This window comes from Cenococcum geophilum (genome assembly GCF_001692895.1).
Source record: "Cenococcum geophilum 1.58 unplaced genomic scaffold K441scaffold_12, whole genome shotgun sequence".
In the NCBI taxonomy this organism is placed as follows: domain Eukaryota; kingdom Fungi; phylum Ascomycota; class Dothideomycetes; order Gloniales; family Gloniaceae; genus Cenococcum; species Cenococcum geophilum.
The window spans coordinates 2174160-2193180 of NW_027137570.1; the positions used below are offsets into that span (position 1 = coordinate 2174160).

Below are 19021 nucleotides of genomic sequence, written 5' to 3' on the forward strand. Positions count from 1 at the left end.
TAGTAAGATATGGTTCCTTATTGCTCCACTATCTATTAATGCCTTAAACTGCTAATCTTACCACTTAATTTGTAAATTTAAGTGTTGTCCTTAAATTCCTTTAAGGGTCTAAGGCTCTACCACTAGTTCCCTCTGGTCCCGTAGGCCTCTACTTTTCCTAACTATTGGCTGCTTAATCCTGTTTATACTTAGTCTAACTTAGGCTAATACTTAGTTCGCTTTTTATCTTTAATATACTATAGATAGGTGTTCTCTAGATATTCCCACTATTATTGTTTATCTAGGCATTCTTCCGTAAGGAATCTTCCTAGTTAAAGTATTAAGTCCCCTTATTCTTAGACTTCTACTAGGTGCCAACCATATATATACTTAGCGTTTTGGTATTTCGCCTCGTCTGTTATCTAATACATTCTTATTAAATACTTTTGGTTTTTGTTCTTAGGTGCTTTATGCATATTATATATATTATCCACGTATACTATCTATAATAGTGTATAATAAGCTTAATATTTTAGGTTAACTCTCGGCTTATCTTTATCCTTAAGTTTAAACCTTTCTTATGTTAATCTAAGCGTCGTAACTTTGTTTGCAGGTACTAAGATTTATTTCTCGCTTCTCTAGTCCTCTAATTACTCCTTTAGATCCTTTAATGTTATAATTAAGGCTCCCTTAATATAAGTTATAGCCTTCTCTATAATCGGGTGGTCTTAGATAACTTTTTCGTCTAACTATATATAGAAATCTTCCTATTCGTTATTGTGCCTTTACCTATACCACTTTTAGTACAGCTGCTTAAGTATATACGGTTTGTCCGTAAGGAAGTATCTCCTTATTACTATGTTGTAACAACCTTTAATATGTTATTCTTTAAACCTAGTTAAAATTCCTAGATCCTCTTCTTATTCTAGTTTAGTAAGCTACTTAGCTCTTAGTATACCTACTCTTAGCCTATTAGTAATTCTTTATACTAGCGCTTTATTCTTTATACGTCCTAATATACTAGATCTCTTATCTAGTTTCTATTCTTGCTATAAAGTAATTCTCACTCTAAATCCCTTTATAGTTTCTTTTCTTTTACGTCTTATAAGTGGATCCTTAAAGTTTTCTTACTTCTTAATTACGGTATTAAACTTTTAATCTTTAGGCTGAACACTGCGTTCTCCTGGTAAGTCCTCTAGGTCTATATATTAGTCTCCTAGTCTAACTGCTGTTTGTATTACAGATTCTCTAATCTATAAAGAAGCTTCTTACCTCTTACCTATAGGTGTCCTTATTTATACTCCAAAATCTTAGTCCCTTAGATTTTTTAATCCTAAGCTCGCTTCTAACTTAAGCTTAGCTCCCACCTTAGTCTAACTAGGTGTTTATAGTGTTCTTATCTTATTTTAAGAGTCTTAAATCTTACTTATCTCGTCTTAAGAGTCTTATGCTTATAGGAAACTTTGTCCTAAGCTTATTTGTATATTCTTAAACTAAGCTACTGCCCTGCTCTATCGGGTTTTGTCTATTATAGGTCCTTAGGTATATTTTATCTCGTCTTAAGAATCTTAGTTATCTTTTATCTCGTCTTAAGAATCTTAAGTCTTTAGCCTTTTACCTTTATTAAGTGGTAAGCTAGCACTAGCAGTCGTCTGCTTACTTAATTATCTTTAAATATTACTCCTTCCGTCTTATAAAGCGATGGATGCCGTATCTAATGGTGTTATAATACCTGTTACTAAACCTTACTCTATAGCGGTCTTAGTCTCTACTTTTATTGCGTTATTAAGGTTTAAATACCCCTAGTTAGTTCCTTTACTATCCTTATTACTGTTAATTAATAAGTACTCTAACTCCATTATTATTATTACTAATTATTATCTATATGTTATTGTGATATTTTAATCTAGCTTATAGAGTCGATCTTATTCTTTATCTAACTCTTAAGTCTCTTTAAGTTCTTTTAACTCTGGTTCTTGTAGCTAATAGCTTACGCCATACTTAGCGTCTTTATAAATTTGGTATGCGTTATTGTAATAAAACGCGAAACTTTTAATTAAATATTTTTTTGTTTCTTGCAGTATACTATTATCCCTCTATACGTATATATTACCTACTATTAGTCTAGTTCCCTTTATTGCGTAGTAACTCTAACTATCTTTATAATCCCTTATAAAATAACCTTGTTTCCCGTAATTTATATAAGCTCCATCTTTAAACTACTAACTCTGTTATGGAGTCCGCCTAAACGTCTTCTGCTAATAAGATCCCTAGTTTAGCCTATGCTCCTTAGTCCTATAATTACTAAATCCTTAACCTCTAGGTTTTTATAGTTTCTTACTCCATCTCTTATAGGCTTTTTTAGTACTACTTAGGTCTATTAGCTCTGCACTATACTATAGTTTCTAACTTGGCTTTTATTGTTGCGTATTTTGCGTCTTATATAACTATAGAACTTTATTCTAACCTTTCTTGGTTTGTTCCCTTTAGAAGATCCTATTATTAATCTTAATTGCTTAATCTATTAATTCCCTTAGGGTATTCGCATTTTCTATTAGAATAATTGCGTTCTGGACTTTAGCCTTAAGTCCCTGTTTATACTATGCTATAAGCGCCTTATTATTCCACTTAACTTATATTGTTAACGTTTAGAACTATATTATGTATTTAATGGCTAAGGTTCGTTATATAATGTCTTAGAGTTTCCTTTCCACTATAGTCGTTGCCTTTAGATCTCCGAATATTTATATAAGTCGCTTTACGAATCTATTCTAGCTTAAGAACATAAACCATACTTCCTGGTTCGTTATTATCATTCCATTTACTTATATCTCTATAAGGTAAAACTTAAACTATTTAAGTGCTCTTCCTAATAAGAATAATCCTGCATATGCTATTTAATCTATAGGTATTACTAGCTTTATTCCTTTTTATATAACCTTAAAGTATATTTATGTAAGGAATCCTTTAAGCTTTGATTTCTCTCCTAAGAATCTTTTAATTAATGGTAACTTAACCTTTGCTGCTCTTATCCCGTTAATCCGTTGTTTAAGTGCCGTATTATTTTCCGTTAGTTAATTAACTATCTTTTATAGTTGTCCGACCGTTACAGGTTGCTATAAGTTAGTATCTGCTATACTAGTATTACCTCCTAACCTTAAAGTAGTTGCTGCCGTTAATAGCGTTATAGTAGCTGCTTTTGGTGGCATGTTGTTTAACTTCTATATTTATTACTATAACTAGGTAGTAATTATATAACGGAACCTTATAGTAAGTACTACGGTGGGTTCGTTATTAGGCTAGGTATATAGGTAAAGTAAATTAAGTTAACAACGTAATAATAACTAGTAGAGTGGTTGCCTAATAGATTAACTCTAATTGTATTCTAAGAATTACTATAAGGAAGGAACTATCTAGGTAGGGATTGAGGGTCCTTAAATACATAACCGTACTCCTAAGAAAGTCGTTGCTCTGTCTGCTCTGTCTGCTCTATTCGCTCTATTATAGATCTTGCAGATTACACAGATTATATAGATCACATTACGTGACCTTGCTTACTATTCCTCGTTACATGGTTCCACGGGTTCCATCCTGGACCGTGCCTGTATTAACCAACTAGCTTCTTCCGACCCTTCTCCAAGTAGTCATAACATTGTACTTAAAGCGTCCGTAACACTAAGCCCCTAACTATTTAATTATATAATTCTCTTATTATTCCTTTCTCTTCTTTATATAACGTCTTGTACTCTATAAGAGCTATATACCCTTAGATTTAGATAGAATTTATATTATTCCTTTAAATCTTCCTTAAAGCCTCTTAGCGCCCTTATAGTATGTTGTTTAAACTCCTAATAGGTATACTTTAGATTCTCCCTTACAATAGATAGTATATATCATTTGTCACGTATAGTATACTTTTTTAGTGCGCCAGATTGAGGAGCCGACTCATAGTTATTGCGTTGTAGAGCTTGCTTAAGAGTTACTCGAATTGTTAATTCTAGTACATTATAATGCCTTGCGATTTCGGGTATAGATCTACCCCAATTGTATACTATATAGATTTCTGCGCGTTGTATGGGAGTAAGCTCCTTTCTGTAAGCTATATTACTAGAGACTGGGGTAAGAGGAGCACGTAGTAGCATAGTAGTGGTGGTAGTTCTTAAACGTGTCTAAGTGTAAGGGTACTTTTGGTCCCTTACTCAGCTACATCCCGGAAGCTCTTAGGGGCTGCCAAGGCTAGCCTTCGGCTAGGCCTTGGCCACCCCTTATAAGCTCCTCGGGCTTACAGCCTCCTTCCTCCCCTATCGGTTCGTCTCTTTCCGTACGAGGCTATTGCCTACTCTTTACCATATCGTCCTCTTCCATCGACTCCCTATGTGACTCATGCTCGGCTTGCCTGCTCCCTACCGTACACCCTAGCAATACTGCCTTACACTAAGACGCGCATACGAATTTTAGTGAGGATCTCGCTTAGGCGCAAAGACTTTTGTCCACTAACTATAGTGCGCGCCATGCAACGCCACAAATTCCTCAGAGAAGCGGCTGGAGTCTGGAGCTCGGCCTGTGTTGCCGAAAGCTCCGGGAGTACTGGCCAAGGCCCTAAAACCTCGGCTAGTGTAGATATTTTGGCTCCGGCCCAACTTCACTAAGTACACAATCTAACTTTTACTACGCTATATTAAGACGCTATAATTTAATTGTTTTTTAATTTTAACGTTTTTAAAGGTGGTTTTAATAATTTATTATGTTTCTATGTCGGTTTCACAGGGGGGTGACCTATTAAGAGTATACTCTTGTTCTGATGGTTTGCAAATAGGTTTCGAAAGCAGAGGATCGTAAGGATCGCAGTGCTTAAGTAGGGGGCTGATGAGTCACCATAAGGGTGACTAATCAGATACACGCGACCGCGCAATATACATTCCAACACTGGCAGTTCTTTCTTTGTGCGTAGAACAGCCATCCTAAGACATACAACCACGTAACCCTTGTACATACACTCCAACATAACCTCTGTCCATACATTCCGACACTAGCAGTTCTTTCTTTATGCAAAGGCATGTCCAGGCAAAGCTGCGACATCCATTTATATGCAAAATCCTTATGCAACCTATGCTCCCCTATATTTTGGGCACTGCTAAGCATCATCTCCTCCTATCGTGACATTTGGCTCATTCGTAGTCGTCATCGCCATAATCATCGCTATAGTCATCGTCATCCCAATCCTCGCCTTCTGATTGGCCATCGTCCTCGTCGTTAACTTCGTAGCTAAAATCAGGCTGTTCGCAGCTCTTAGAAGTCTCTTGTTGCTCTTGTTTGTTTAAGGGCCAAGACCAGTTATCGTCGTCGTCGTATTGAACTGATTGTTGAGAGGCTTGAGGCTGAACTCGAGGCTGAACTTGAGGCTAAATTTGAGGCTGAACTTGAGGCTGAACTTGAGGCTGAATAAAGGGAGGTTGAATCGAGTATTGAGATTGCGGGGAAACTCGATATTGCGGTTGAAGTTGTAAGTATTAAGGTTGTTGCAAAGGTCGGCCGTATACGTCTGTATTCGGAGGTCGCAGAGAAGGTGGGACAGGCAGACCCATACGCATCCAATCTTCTAGCGTTCCTAGAGGATTTGGGGGTTGAGGCCGTGGCTGAACGTATTGAGATTGTAGGGAAGCTTGATAAGAATTTAGAAGTGCTTGATTTGGAGGCTGAGGCTTTGGAGGTAAGGTAAGTTCCTCTGGCAGTTTCTTCTCTAGGCAAGCTTGTAAAGCATCTGCGCAAGAGAGACCTCTCCTTGGTGTATCGACAGGTACTCTATAGCTAACCAGAAGGTTGCGGAGATCTCGTAGAGTGACTCGGTGAGCTAACTTGAACGTATCAACAGTATATCCCTTAAATCCTTCTTGAAATCTCTTCCAAATATTATCTCGTAAAGCACCCTTAAGCGCTTGTATCTGCCGCTTGATATAATTGTCGACTTCGGAGGCTTGTATCTTGTGTAAGGTTCGTAGGTCGCGGGTAAGGGGGGGGGGACGCTGGCGTTTGGGGCGCGCTATTGACGTAGTTTTCGATAGGTTTAGTAAAGAAGTCGAAGTTTGACGTTACGCAAGAGTAAGGAGGTAGTTGCGCAGGAAGTAAGGGGTAGTCGAGGAACGCGTGGTCTTCTTCGTGTTCGTGTAAGGAAGTAAAGGTGGCAAGCTTGCGGTGGGCGTAATGGACGTAGAATTAAGGGCGGGTGAGGCTGTTAATTCCTTAAATATCTTTTATATTCTTTGCTCGTATAAGGAGGAAAGAAAATATCTGATATTCCTTAGCATAAGGTAGTTCCGTAAGTTCGTGTAAGGAAGTCGCAGAGGCCTTATCTCTTCTGAAAAGACCTTATCAATCTATGGTATAACCTGTGAGGTTAACCATTGATCAATGTCGGTTTTCACAGGGGGGTAACCTATTAAGAGTATACTCTTGTTCTGATGGTTTGCAAATAGGTTCGAAAGCAGAGGATCGTAAGGATCGCAGTGCTTAGTAGGGGGCTGATGAGTCACCATAAGGGTGACTAATTAGATACACGCGACCGCGCAATATACATTCCAACATTCTATAATAGAAGAATAGCTTATAGATAAGTAAGTTGTAGTAGGTTATATTTAGGTTATATTAAGGTATATTAAGGTTATATTAAGGATCTAATATAGTATAATTCTAGAGAAGTAGAGGCAAATTAGAGTAGAAAAGGTATTTATTAATATTCTATCTATATTATTATTTAAATTAATTAGACTATATTAGTTCCTACTAAATCCCTTTTAGCCTCTATAGAATAATAACGATAGTATAAGGTAATAGGCTCTATATTACCTAGACTACTATAAAAGGTAAGTAAGTAACTAGCTTAATGCTAAGTATAGGCTATATAGAACAATATAATAAAGTAAGGCGACTTCGTTACCTAACGGATAGCTCTATTATAAAGCAGCGTAAGTATATATTTAGGTATATTTATAATTTAATATAGAAATAGATACCGCCTAATAGTAAATCTTTTTATAAGGATAGTATAAGTATAAGATATAAATTATATTTTAGATAAAACTATATTATATCTATAATCTAACCTTAATATATTATTAATAAGGTTNTTTATAGCCCTATNTAAGGTCTAAATATTAGTATAATAGCTATACGTAGTACTTTAGAGTAACTTTTAGGTTATATCTTAAAGAACTTATTTCCTAGGATAATCTAAGCTCTTTAAACTTAGATAATAGTAGGAGTGAGGGTTNTAGTACTCCTAATACTACTTTATAGCTAAATACTATAATAAGGCGTATTTCTAGCGCCCTAGCTCTATATACTAAGGTATAGTATATTAGACTTAGTAAGCGCCTAATATAGGTACTATTCTTCTATATTAAGGTAATATNTAGTATATATCTGGCTTATATCTAGGATCTAACTTTAATATAGTACTATAGTAAACATCCCTTTATCTATATTCTGCTAGAGGATATTTTCTCTAAATAGGATTATATTATTAGGAAGATTATAGTTATAAGTGCTATATATCTCTATTTTATCCTAAATCTAACTATAATAAGATCTAAATACTAAGTATAATATTTATACTTAGGGAATAAAATTTACTAATTATCGGGAATGAGGCAAGTTGCCGTCGCATGAAGCATATTGCCGTCACGTGTCGACGTGGCCCTAGCGTGGTGAGGAACCTTAAGTTCCTCACCCCTTTCCTCATTCCTATNAANAAGAATNAACCAACATCACTGTAACCCTACTCGAGTAGTCGTTATTAGTGAGTCACCCTATATTTCCAACACTAATTAGTAATTGAATACACAGTTAACCACAGAGCAGCTAGGTTTTTAAATAGAAGAGATAGTCTCGTATAGGGGTGCTATATGCGCTTATATAGAATGGATCCCAGCGATACTGTACTACCTTAGACTTGTGGAAAACTAGTAATAGAAGTGTTACTAAGTACTAGGAGATACTAAGTTACGTTTATTACGTAGAACAACCACGTTTATAAAGATTTAGTCAAGTACTTTAGGTTAGAAGTGTCACTAAACCTATAGTCCTAAAATTAACGTCTAAAACGCGTTAAATAACTACACATATAAAGATTTGGTTAAGTACTTTAGGTCAGAAGTATTACTGAACCTATGGTCCTAAAGTTAATGTCCAAAACGCATTAACAACATCTTAATTGCCTACCTTTTAATAGCAAACCTATAAGATTCTACAAAGCCAAAAACCCTACCTACCTTCGACGTACGACACCCCGTCAATTCTATACCTACTATGGCGTTAACCTACCTAAAGAAGTACGAGAAAAGCATTAACCTAAAGACGTAGGACATAGATATTAACCCTGTAAACGCTAAGAAATAGGACCTAAATGGATTCTTAGTATACCGTATAGTATACTATATAGACAGCAAATACAACGATACTAAGCTATAGTGTTATATAAAGGAGGACTTTATTAGATGGATAAAGGAAATATAGGCTCTTATAAAGAAGGACGTTGTATAAGACTTCTATAACTTCCTTCGGGAGAATAGAGTATTTGTCCCTATGGATGGGGGTGCCATTAGAGACAATATCTAGGAGCAAGTTATTAATGTAAAAGAAGAGCATAAATGGACTCTATAAGAGGTTAAGCACTAACTACACACTAAGAGGAAGCTTAACTTATAATGGAATCCAAACGATACGCCAATAGAGACGCGCTCTAATTCCATTGCTCTAGGTATAAGTTCTTACATTCCGTATCTATCGCTTCTACCTCTATCTCTAGCTCCCTAGGATCTATTAATTCAACTAGTAATATTAACCACTACCCCTTAAGAGCAAGCGCAAGATCCCCTTACTTTGCGATTTAATAACCTTTAAACTCTACTATAGAAAGATTAGGTACTACGCCGTGTTCCACTAAGCCCTATATCTCCACTACAGCCTATAAAGCAATCCCCACCTTAATCTTTAATGCAATTTTAACGTGGTTTAATACTACTTAGAGGTATTTTAAAAATGCTTATAGAGCTTATAAAGCTCTATACGGACTAGGAGAAGAAGTTTAGCAGGGAACTATATAATATCCTTAATTCGAAGCTGTGTATCTTCTATAACTATTACTAGAAGGTTAGACTAGAACCTAACTAATATTATAACGCCTATTCCGTTATACTTAAAGGCCGCGCTAGTACCTTCTATTATAATCGTTTGGTAGAAAAAGGATATAATTTTAACCAAATAATATATAAGATAAGATGCCACTTTAAAATAGAAGAGAATAAGTAGCAATATATATCGGAGTAGAGAGAGACTATCTTTTTAAGAATTATTGCTACAAACCTAGGTATCTCTCGGCTTAATTATCTTTAAAAGCTCTTTAATTAACTTCAGATAATTTAGTATGGTTTATCCAAATTATATTAAAAGGACCTTAGCCTACGCAATTAAGTCATTAGCGTATACTAAGGTATTAAAGAATACAATCTTACTCTCTTTAACCCTGTAAGTACTTATAAAGGAGTATATACTTAATTAAGATCCTCTATTAGCACCGCTCTACACTCTTAAGAAGTATAGCAATTTAACGCCTAACTCTAACCTACCTTAATTAACCCGGCCGACTAATATAATTATAACTAGACTGATTAAATATATAGTGGACGTAGTAGGGGATATAGTAAAGGGTATAATTAATATCAACTATAAGGCAATTATAGAGGTCCTTATAGAGGTTCACTTTAGAGCAATTATTAAAAGAAGTGCTACATTTGTAAGAAGCCAAATTGCTAGTTAACTAGATACCCTCTTAATAGACAAAAGGAGGTATATAATAGGTTTCGCCAGAGCGCACAAAATATTAGAAACTAAGAGGTTACTATAGCCTACTTCTAAAACTTCCTAGTTTAATATAAAGGCGAAGAAGATCTTAAGGGTAAGGTTAATAAGGCCAAATAGCTCCTTATAGATATAGAAATTAAGGACTACTCTTTTAACCAATACTTTACTAAGTATGGTGAGGTAAATGGCATATAAACCGTCGCTATCCTTAATAACTAATCTACGCTCTATTCTATTATAAAGTTAAATATCTTTAACGAGCTAAAGGAAAGTTCCGCGTTCTCCTTTAACGATAGATACTTAGTAAATGTCTTCTATGGTATTATACTAGATACTAAAGCCGTAGGAGTATTTACAGTAGGAGAGCCTTAAGTTTAAGCTCTTTAGTAGCTTAATAGCTCTGTTTAGATTAACCAATTAATAGCAGGCTAATATACAATTTGCTTTAGTAAGGGTACTATAATTTCTCTTAGCATAATTAAGGTCTAAACCCCGTTAGAATATATTACTTTCTATATTATCCCCACGAATACCCTATTCCTATTCTGCATCTAAGATATAGATAAATTAGGTATTAAGCTTGATAACCTTAAGAATATGCTTATCTAGGGAGATAATTAGGTACCCGTTATACGCAAGTGGGGTCACCCTTAGTTACTCCTTTAATAGCCAGAAAGGAGCGTTGCTTAGAGCCACCTAACTAAGTTAGAGTTACGTTAACTACACCATCGTTTTGGCCACCTATCTATTTACTAATTGCTTAGGGTCCTTTAGCGAGTAGGTTATAAAGTTAAGGTTAAGGTAATTAAACATCTTATAAAGTACTATTACCACTGCTAAATAAACCAGAAGTCCCTTAGCCGATTTAAGTTTACTTTTAAAGATAACTATAACTTCAACTTCTGTATTATTATGGATGTTATATATCTTAGCGGCAAGCCAGTACTCTAAGTTATTAACTTCTTAACCTCCTTCTAAGCTATATGCTTTTTAAAAGATATATTAGCTAGGAACGCATAGGATACTCTTTAATTATGCTAGATTAATGTCTACCTAGGACCCCCTAATTAAATCGTTTATAATGTAGGAAAGAACTTCTTATCTATGGAGTTTTAATAATAGGTAAAGGCAATAATAATTAAGGTTAAGGAAGTCCCCGTTAAGGCATATAATAGTATTAGAAAAGTAAAATAATATTATATGCCATTACGCCATATATATGAGATTATTTCTTTAGAACTAGAGGGTGCTAGCAAAGAGCTTATCCTATAGATGGCTATTAAGGCTATTAACGATACCGCTGGCCTAGATAGGCTCATACCTATATTGCTAGTCTTTAGNGCCTACCCTTAAATAACTAACAATTCTCTACTATCTCCCTCTATTACGTAACAAGCTGAGGCTATTCGCAAGGCAATAAAGGAGGTGCGACGTCTCTACGCTACGCGCCAGGTTAATAATGCACTAGGAATAAGAAATGGCCTAAATACCTTAATTATGCTTAATCTACTACTCTAATTAGAGGTACGCGTATAGCGTAAAAAGGGAGGATAGTTAGGCCTATATAAACTCATTATAATTAATAGTTAAACTTGCACTCTTTAGATACCCTATAGACCCACTTAATTCTGCTTAACTGTTGTTAAGCCTTACTATAGGGATGATAGCTCCGAGCCTTTATAGAATGCCCTAGAGGATACCCTAGAGGAGAACTATAATTAACGTACTTTAGAAGGCGAAGGCGATTCTAATATAATTATAGTAGATATACTGTAACTATGACGCGGTAGAGGTCGCCCAAAGGGATTATAAAATTGCTAATATCTTATTAATTTCGAAGAGTAATTCGTTACTACTATTAAGAATGGAGATAAACTATTAATGGCCTTTATAACAGTTAAAGAGAAGGCTAACTTTAAACTCGCAAAACAGCTCTAAAAGGAAGGCCGTATTATAACTCTAGGAGCTCCTTTCTAAGCATCTAATAAGTAGGAGATTAACGGTCTCATTACAAGAGGAGTCTTTAAATTTAAGAAATATGACCCTACTAAGTTTGATAGAGTCCGTATATTTAAGTTAAGAATAGTTAATAAGATTAAAGGCAAAGCTACTGATACCCTATTTAAGAAGTTAAGGCTAGTTATTTAAGGTTATAATAATAATAGTAAGGAAGTAATTCTTACGCAATCCCTTATAATTTAACGAGCTAGTTAACAAGTTATTATTACGCTAGCTCCCTCCTTAATAAAGAATAGGATGGCGGTTTACCTGTAAGATATTACTTAGGCCTATACCTAATTAGAGACGCGCCTTTAGCGCTTAATATTAGTATACCTTCTAGAGCAAATTCGCCACTAATATCCTAAGGATACGATTATAGTTATACTTAAGCCATTATATAGAATCGCAGAGGTAGGAACTTATTAGTGGGCTACCTATAGCAAGTACTATAAGGAGAAGCTTTTAATAACTACTTCTATATTTAATCCCTGCTTCCTTATTATAACTACGGGAACTTTATTTAGAATTATCGGTATATAAACGGATAATATAATTATCTTAGGAAATAACCAATTCTTAGCTCTTAAAGAAGATAAGCTAGTAAAGGCAAATCTTATAGTAAAGCTAAAGGAAAGACTTAACTTAGTAATACTATTACTCTTTAACGGATATATCCTCTCCCTAAATAAGGGCTCCATTGCTCTACGCTAGAAGGGTTAAGGTAAGAAGATTAATATTATTAACGTTAATTCTCTAAAGTAAGGATATATAGAGTAACGCGCTTATAGAGCTTATATGGCTTCTATCTGTTAACCTAAGGCTTTCTTTAATCTCTTTATTGCCGCTTAACACCAGAAACTAACTAAGGATAACGTTCTTGCCCTAAATAAGTGTCTTTCTTAGCAAATAAACCATCTTAATAGGGGATTACTCTACGTGCCTATTAACCTTCCTACCGCTAAGCTCTTTATATTTGTTAATAGATCGTTTATAAATAATAAAGATTTTAGCTCCTAGCTAGGATATAAGATTATTATTACAAATAAATCTACTAGAGAGAATAACTTTATAATCTACGGCAACCTTATCTATTGGAGCTTAACTAAGAGTAAGCGCGTTACTTAAAGCGTTTTAGTATTAGAGATATATGGAATAGTTGGCGGAGTTAATATAGTAATTGTAATTAAAACTACCCTTAAGATAATTATAGACCGGCTTAAACTTCCCGCTATCCCTATAATTGTATATACCAACTTATATTCCCTCTATAAGTATTTAGTTAAGCTTAGTACTATAAAGGAGAAGCGTCTTATAATCGATATTATGGCACTTTAGTAGTCCTATAAGCGTTAAGAACTCTTTAAGATCCGATAAATTAATGGCTAAGATAACCCAGTAGATACGATGATAAAGGTAAACCTAAATAAGGCACTAGAGACGTTTATTAATATAAATACTCTATATATATAAGTTAAAGGTTAGGTTAAAAGGGAAATTTAGAGAAGTTAAGATCTTATAGAACTTTAACCGCCGGTTAAAGTTATCTAATTAGTTAAATCCTTGCTAAGAGCGCCGCGCCTAATTAATTTAGGTGGCGGTGTAGACTTCTGCTAACTAATTAGGATTTTCTATGCCCGGTATAGAAAATCGCCATTAGCTTGCTTACTACTAGCGTCTTAGCGGCCTACCCGTCTTCGCGTTATCTACCAAATTCTGCCAACTGCCGCATTGTCGTATATTGTCTGGTTTTGTTGTATATTGTCTGGTATTGTTATATACTGTCTATTTGTATATATATATATGGCAACCATAAAAAGAAGAGTTGCTAGTATTGGGAATGAGGTAAGTTGCTGTCGCATGAAGCATATTACTGTCACGTGTTAACGTGGCCCTAGTATGGTAAGGAACCTTAAGTTCCTTACCCCTTTCCTTATTCCTATTAAAAAGAATTAACCAACATCACTGTAACCCTACTTAAGTAGTCGTTATTGGTGAGTCACTTTGTGTTTTTAACACTAATAGTTATAGAGGATTAATTAAGTATATTAAATTATATTTCTAGGTAAAAACCTAAATATATCTATATTATAACTAGCTTTTAACCTAAAAAATAAAGAAAAATATAGGCTATATAATTTATAGTATAAAGCCTAGAGGTTAAAAAGAACTATAATTTAGTAATTTAGCTAGTATATTTATCTATATATCTATATTATATCCTAGATCTAACCTACTATAGTAGCTTAGTAGACCCTTTATAAAGCTATCTAGATAAAGGTAGAACTAAATATTATATACCCTATTAGTAAGGCAGTTAAAAAGGCTAGAATTTATAATAATATAAATTATTACTCTTCTATTTAGAATATATTAATAATATATTAATAGTCTAATTAGAAATAGAACTTAATTTTACTAAATATAANGCTATTAGATATTATAGATAACCTTAAGGGTAATAAGCCTTTTAATATAGTTAAGATCTATACTAAGTATTTAGGATAGGTTGGATTTTAAATATAGTATAGTTCTATCTTAGTTCTATCCTAGTTCTATCCTAGTTTTATTCTTTACTACTAAGTATTAAGTATAGAGTATAGAATATAGAGTATAGTAGGAGTATTTAAAATCGGCATTTTCTTAGATATTATAATATCTTTATATTTAGGTAATTACCTTAATATAACCTATACAATATAAACGTAAAAAGGAGCTCTTGCTGCACCTGGCCTAAAAAGACCAAAACTAACCAAAAGAACCCTGAAAAACACCCAGAGAATCCCCCTAAGATGCATGCATCGCAGGGGAGGCATATGTTAAATGACGGTGGCTCGCACTTGCGCGCGACCGCTAGAACTATGCCTAGCAATAGCCCTTTATAATAAAGACGGGTGAATACCATACTATAAAGCGGAAATACCTCTATTAAGAAGGCATCTGATAAAATATAAAGCCTATTAGACGCGTCTAGTATCTAAAATTGTGGGGGAGTAACCGTTAGCTATAACGAACTAATATAGCTAGTAGAATGGCTCCGCTAGTCTAGTGAACCTTAGGCGCCCCTCTAGTAAACCCTTAATTAAATCCTCTAATGGCTAAATAAAATTAAAAATAAGTATAACCCCCCCTTACCGGCGAACTGTACCTGGGCCGCCATAGCTACGCTTTTATAGCATAGGGAACCTACCCCCCTTAAGTTAATAACTGGGTATATAATTATAATATAACTAAATATAGAATAAGCAGAGGGGCTTAGGGGATAATTAGAAATAGAAGTCCTTATAGAGATACGCAAAGAGGTTTATAACGCTGTTATAGTCTAATACCTTAAGAGCGGAGATATTAGAGTTACCTTAAAGGACTAATAGGTAAAGGAATAAGCTGTAAGGGTAGGGGATAGGCTAGGAGAACGTATTGGCATAAAAGTACTCCGTGAGGATTACTTAGTTAAAGTCCTAGTGGTTCCTATAAGCCTTAGGGTAGAAAAGGGACGCTAGGCGGATAATATAGTAATTATATAGGAGATAGTAAGATAAATGGAATATCTTATACTAGGACTTGAAATCACCTAAATCTAATAGCTTTAATAGGAAAATGTAAATTAAGTATATAATGAGAATAATAAGAGGATATGAGGGTCGCTAAAGACTTGCTAGGGAGACGCTGGATGAACGCATAGCTCCCTTATTGTTAGTATATATATACTAGGAATGCAAAAACTCCTTATCTAAAAAGGAATAATTATAAATGGCTTTATATATAATATAAGGCTCTATAACTATAGACTACGCCTAGAATGATACTATTGCTATGTATAATGGGGATATACCTAATCTATATGCGTAGCACAGGTGTGCTGCGGCTACTGTGTAGGCCCCTATAATATAAGATATTGCTTAAATTAAGACTAAATAAAATGTGTGAACTGCTACTAAAGTATATATAAGGCGTGGGAGAGAGAAGACTGTATTGAATATAGGAGACGGAAGGCAAGGGCTTAATAGCTGTGGGAATAACTGTACGCTAGGTTATATGAATGGAAATAATAAGCAATAAGCTAAGGGGACGCAGGCGCCTTCCTAGCGTTTCCTACCTTTAATACTAGAGGGTTAGGCTAGCTATCCTAAGCCTTAATGGGCTAGAAGTGATGCCGTGTGATATTACCAGACTGATTAGGGATATAAGGGTTATAGGGGATATAAGGGAGAGGACGCCCTGTAGGAAGACCCCTATGGACAGTGATAGTAGGCTTAAGACTAGGATAATTAAGAATTAGACTTAATGCGGCAAATATAATATTTGTAGCCGACCTATAAAGGGTATATAGCCGACTAGTAAGAATAGGGGAAGAACTAGTAATAATAATAGATTTAGATATAAAAGCGCTAATAGGAATATAAGATATGGGAATGGAAAGCTCTATATAAAATAAGTAGTAACTAGGGTGTAGATATAAGAGACAGAAGCTTTAAATATCCTAGAGAAAGTAGAAATAGAAGAAGCGAGGAATAAAGGAGAGTTGAAGGACCCTCGCTGGGGGTCCGCTACCTATCTATTATATAGTATAACTGCGGTAATATAAACTACCGCCTTACAAGGCCCCTACTAGACAGTCTAGACCTAGAGAAATACTATATTCTTGCTATATAAGAACTGTATTATAATACCTTTATATAATTGATATACTACCCCTAAGGATTCTAGCTCCTATATGAACTAAAAGCAGCTACACGCGTGTGCTTTATAATTAGCAAGGCTATTAGCCTATTCTTATAGTTATAGTAGGCAGTTAACCTAGATATTGTAGTTATAATAATCCAAATATATAGGGGACCGGTATAAATTATTAATGTGTATAACTTTAGGGTTAAAGGGGTCCTATAAATAGAGAATATTATATTGGTAATAAGCTTACTAGAAACCGAAGGTATAGAGTTTATTCTACTAGGAGATATAAACCTCTACCACCCGCGGTGGGAGGGTATCTATATTGCTGTAGATTAATAGTTAGAGTGCCTATTAAGAGCTATAGATATCTGGGGCCTTAAGCTAGCTACCCCCCTAGGAGTAATTATATGGTAATGAGGCACTGCTAGAAGTATAATTGACCTTATATTTATGGATGAAGGCCTATACTAGAGACTTGAAAGGTATAACCCTGAAGAAGAATAGGCACTTACCTTAGACTATATCCCTATTTAGATATAGCTAGACCTAAATACTAAAGCGTAACTAAATAGAAAAAGATATGTAATAAGGAAGCTTAAGATAGATAGTTTCCTTAATGCAGTTAAATAACAACTCTAAAACCTAGAAGAAATCCACCTAATACCAAATAAGTGAAGCTTATTGGCCACCCTTAAGGAAATTAACTGAAGACTAGAAAGGATTTAGGCAGCGATTAAAAATGGGCTGAAAGAGCACTGCCTGATCTTAAAACTAGGCCCCTATGTGTGATACGCATGGTCTATATAATGTGTAGTTTTGGTTACTAGCTAATGATGAGCAAGAAGGAAATATATAAGTAGTTATAACCCTAAAGATAAGAGATGATATAAAGACATAAGAAACTAGCTAAAGAATACCCTAAAAAAAGAAGTAAGGAATAACTGGAGACGGTTTATAAATAAGTATACTTCTAACCCGAGCCTCCCCTATAATAAGGGCCTTTGGGCTATAGTAAAATGGGTAAAGAAAAAGGTAGGGCGCCTAGTAGAAGACCTATACCTACTACCCCTATGAAGAGTAGGAGAATTATAGGCTATAAACGATAATGATAAGAAGGTAAAGATCCTTATAGAAAGGTTCTTCCCCTAACTAGCTCTAGTAGACCTTAGTAATATTACAGGCGAAATACCGGTGACTTGCCTACGGGTTGATAGCGATATAATAATAGAGGAAATGGCTAGAACTATTAGCCGCCTTTTAAATAATATAGTACTAGGACTAGATGGGATTCTAAATAAGGCCCTAAAAACCTATGGGCTACTTATAGCACCTTAGCTTGTAGATGTAGCTAGAGTATACTTTACTATAGGCTACTACCCGTAACTTGGAAGATCTATAACGACGGTTATCCTATAAAAAGAAGGTAAAGCAGATTACTTAATTCTAGGAAGCTACCGCCCTATTGCCTTAGAAAACACCCTTAGTAAGATTTTAGAAAGGGTAATAGCGGAATGTATAGTAGATACGGTAGAGGAATACGCCCTACTACTATAAAGCTAAATAGGGGTAAGAAAGAACCGCTTAACACTATTAGCACTTACGCTACTTGCTGCCACTATTAAATCTGTATAGGCGATGTGAAAGGACTTTGTAGTATTAATGCTTAGCCTAGATATTAGTGGTGCCTATAATAATGTACCCTATGAGCGTCTCCTGTATATCCTTAGGGTAAAGGGCTTTCTAGAATGGATTATATAATTTGTTTAAGGGTTTACAGGCCAGAAAGAAATATTACTGGTCTTTAGTGGATACTAGAGCCCCCTTATTGTAGTTGTAATAGGAATACTATAAGAATTACCCCTCTCGCCTATACTCTTCCTTTTCTTTATAAGTAACCTACTTGACTTCTTTAAGGAAGGGGTGATCTAGGGGATAGGCTTCGTTAACAACACAAACCTAATTATATATGGGCTAACAGCCGCAGAGAATTGTAGAATACTAGAGAAAGCCTATAATACTTATATAGAATGGGTAAAATGTTATAGAGTCCAATTCTTACTAGAGAAATACTAGCTAATCTATTTTATAAGAAAACGCAACTAATCTGCAGATCTCTAGCATATAATTCGTATCTAAGGCTTTAGGGGTTAACCAGTTTAGGGCTTAAGGGTATTAGGAGTATTGGTAGATAGTAAGCTCTGGTGGAGCGCATATGCGGCGTAAGCGGCCTGTAAAGGCTAAGCATAGTTTATTGCTTTATCTAGGATTGTTAATTCTATATGGGGTCTATGCTTTTAGAGGTCACGCCTACTATATATAGTAGTCGTCCGGCCAACCATAACATATAGATCTAGTATTTGGGCTATTGAAGAAACTAAGAAGGGCCCCCCTAAATTACTCCTTAAACTACTTTAAAAGGTTTAGATAGCCTGCCTTTGGAGTATTATAGGCGGGTATAAGCGAACGGCCATAGTACTGCTTGAGAAGGAATCTAATATTCCCCCCCTACAGTTAT

General features: G+C 35.0%; 1 protein-coding gene across 1 annotated transcript; it reads right to left on the reverse strand.

Annotated features, from left to right (window-relative positions):
- Positions 1-4711: 4711 nt before the first annotated feature.
- K441DRAFT_656771 (uncharacterized protein) lies at positions 4712-4972 on the reverse strand (the record flags this gene model as incomplete). Its single annotated transcript, XM_067648060.1, has 1 exon — positions 4712-4972. The coding sequence occupies one exon, from the start codon at positions 4970-4972 to the stop codon at positions 4730-4732; it is 243 nt and encodes an 80-aa protein (XP_067506268.1). The 3' UTR covers positions 4712-4729.
- Positions 4973-19021: the final 14049 nt, after the last annotated feature.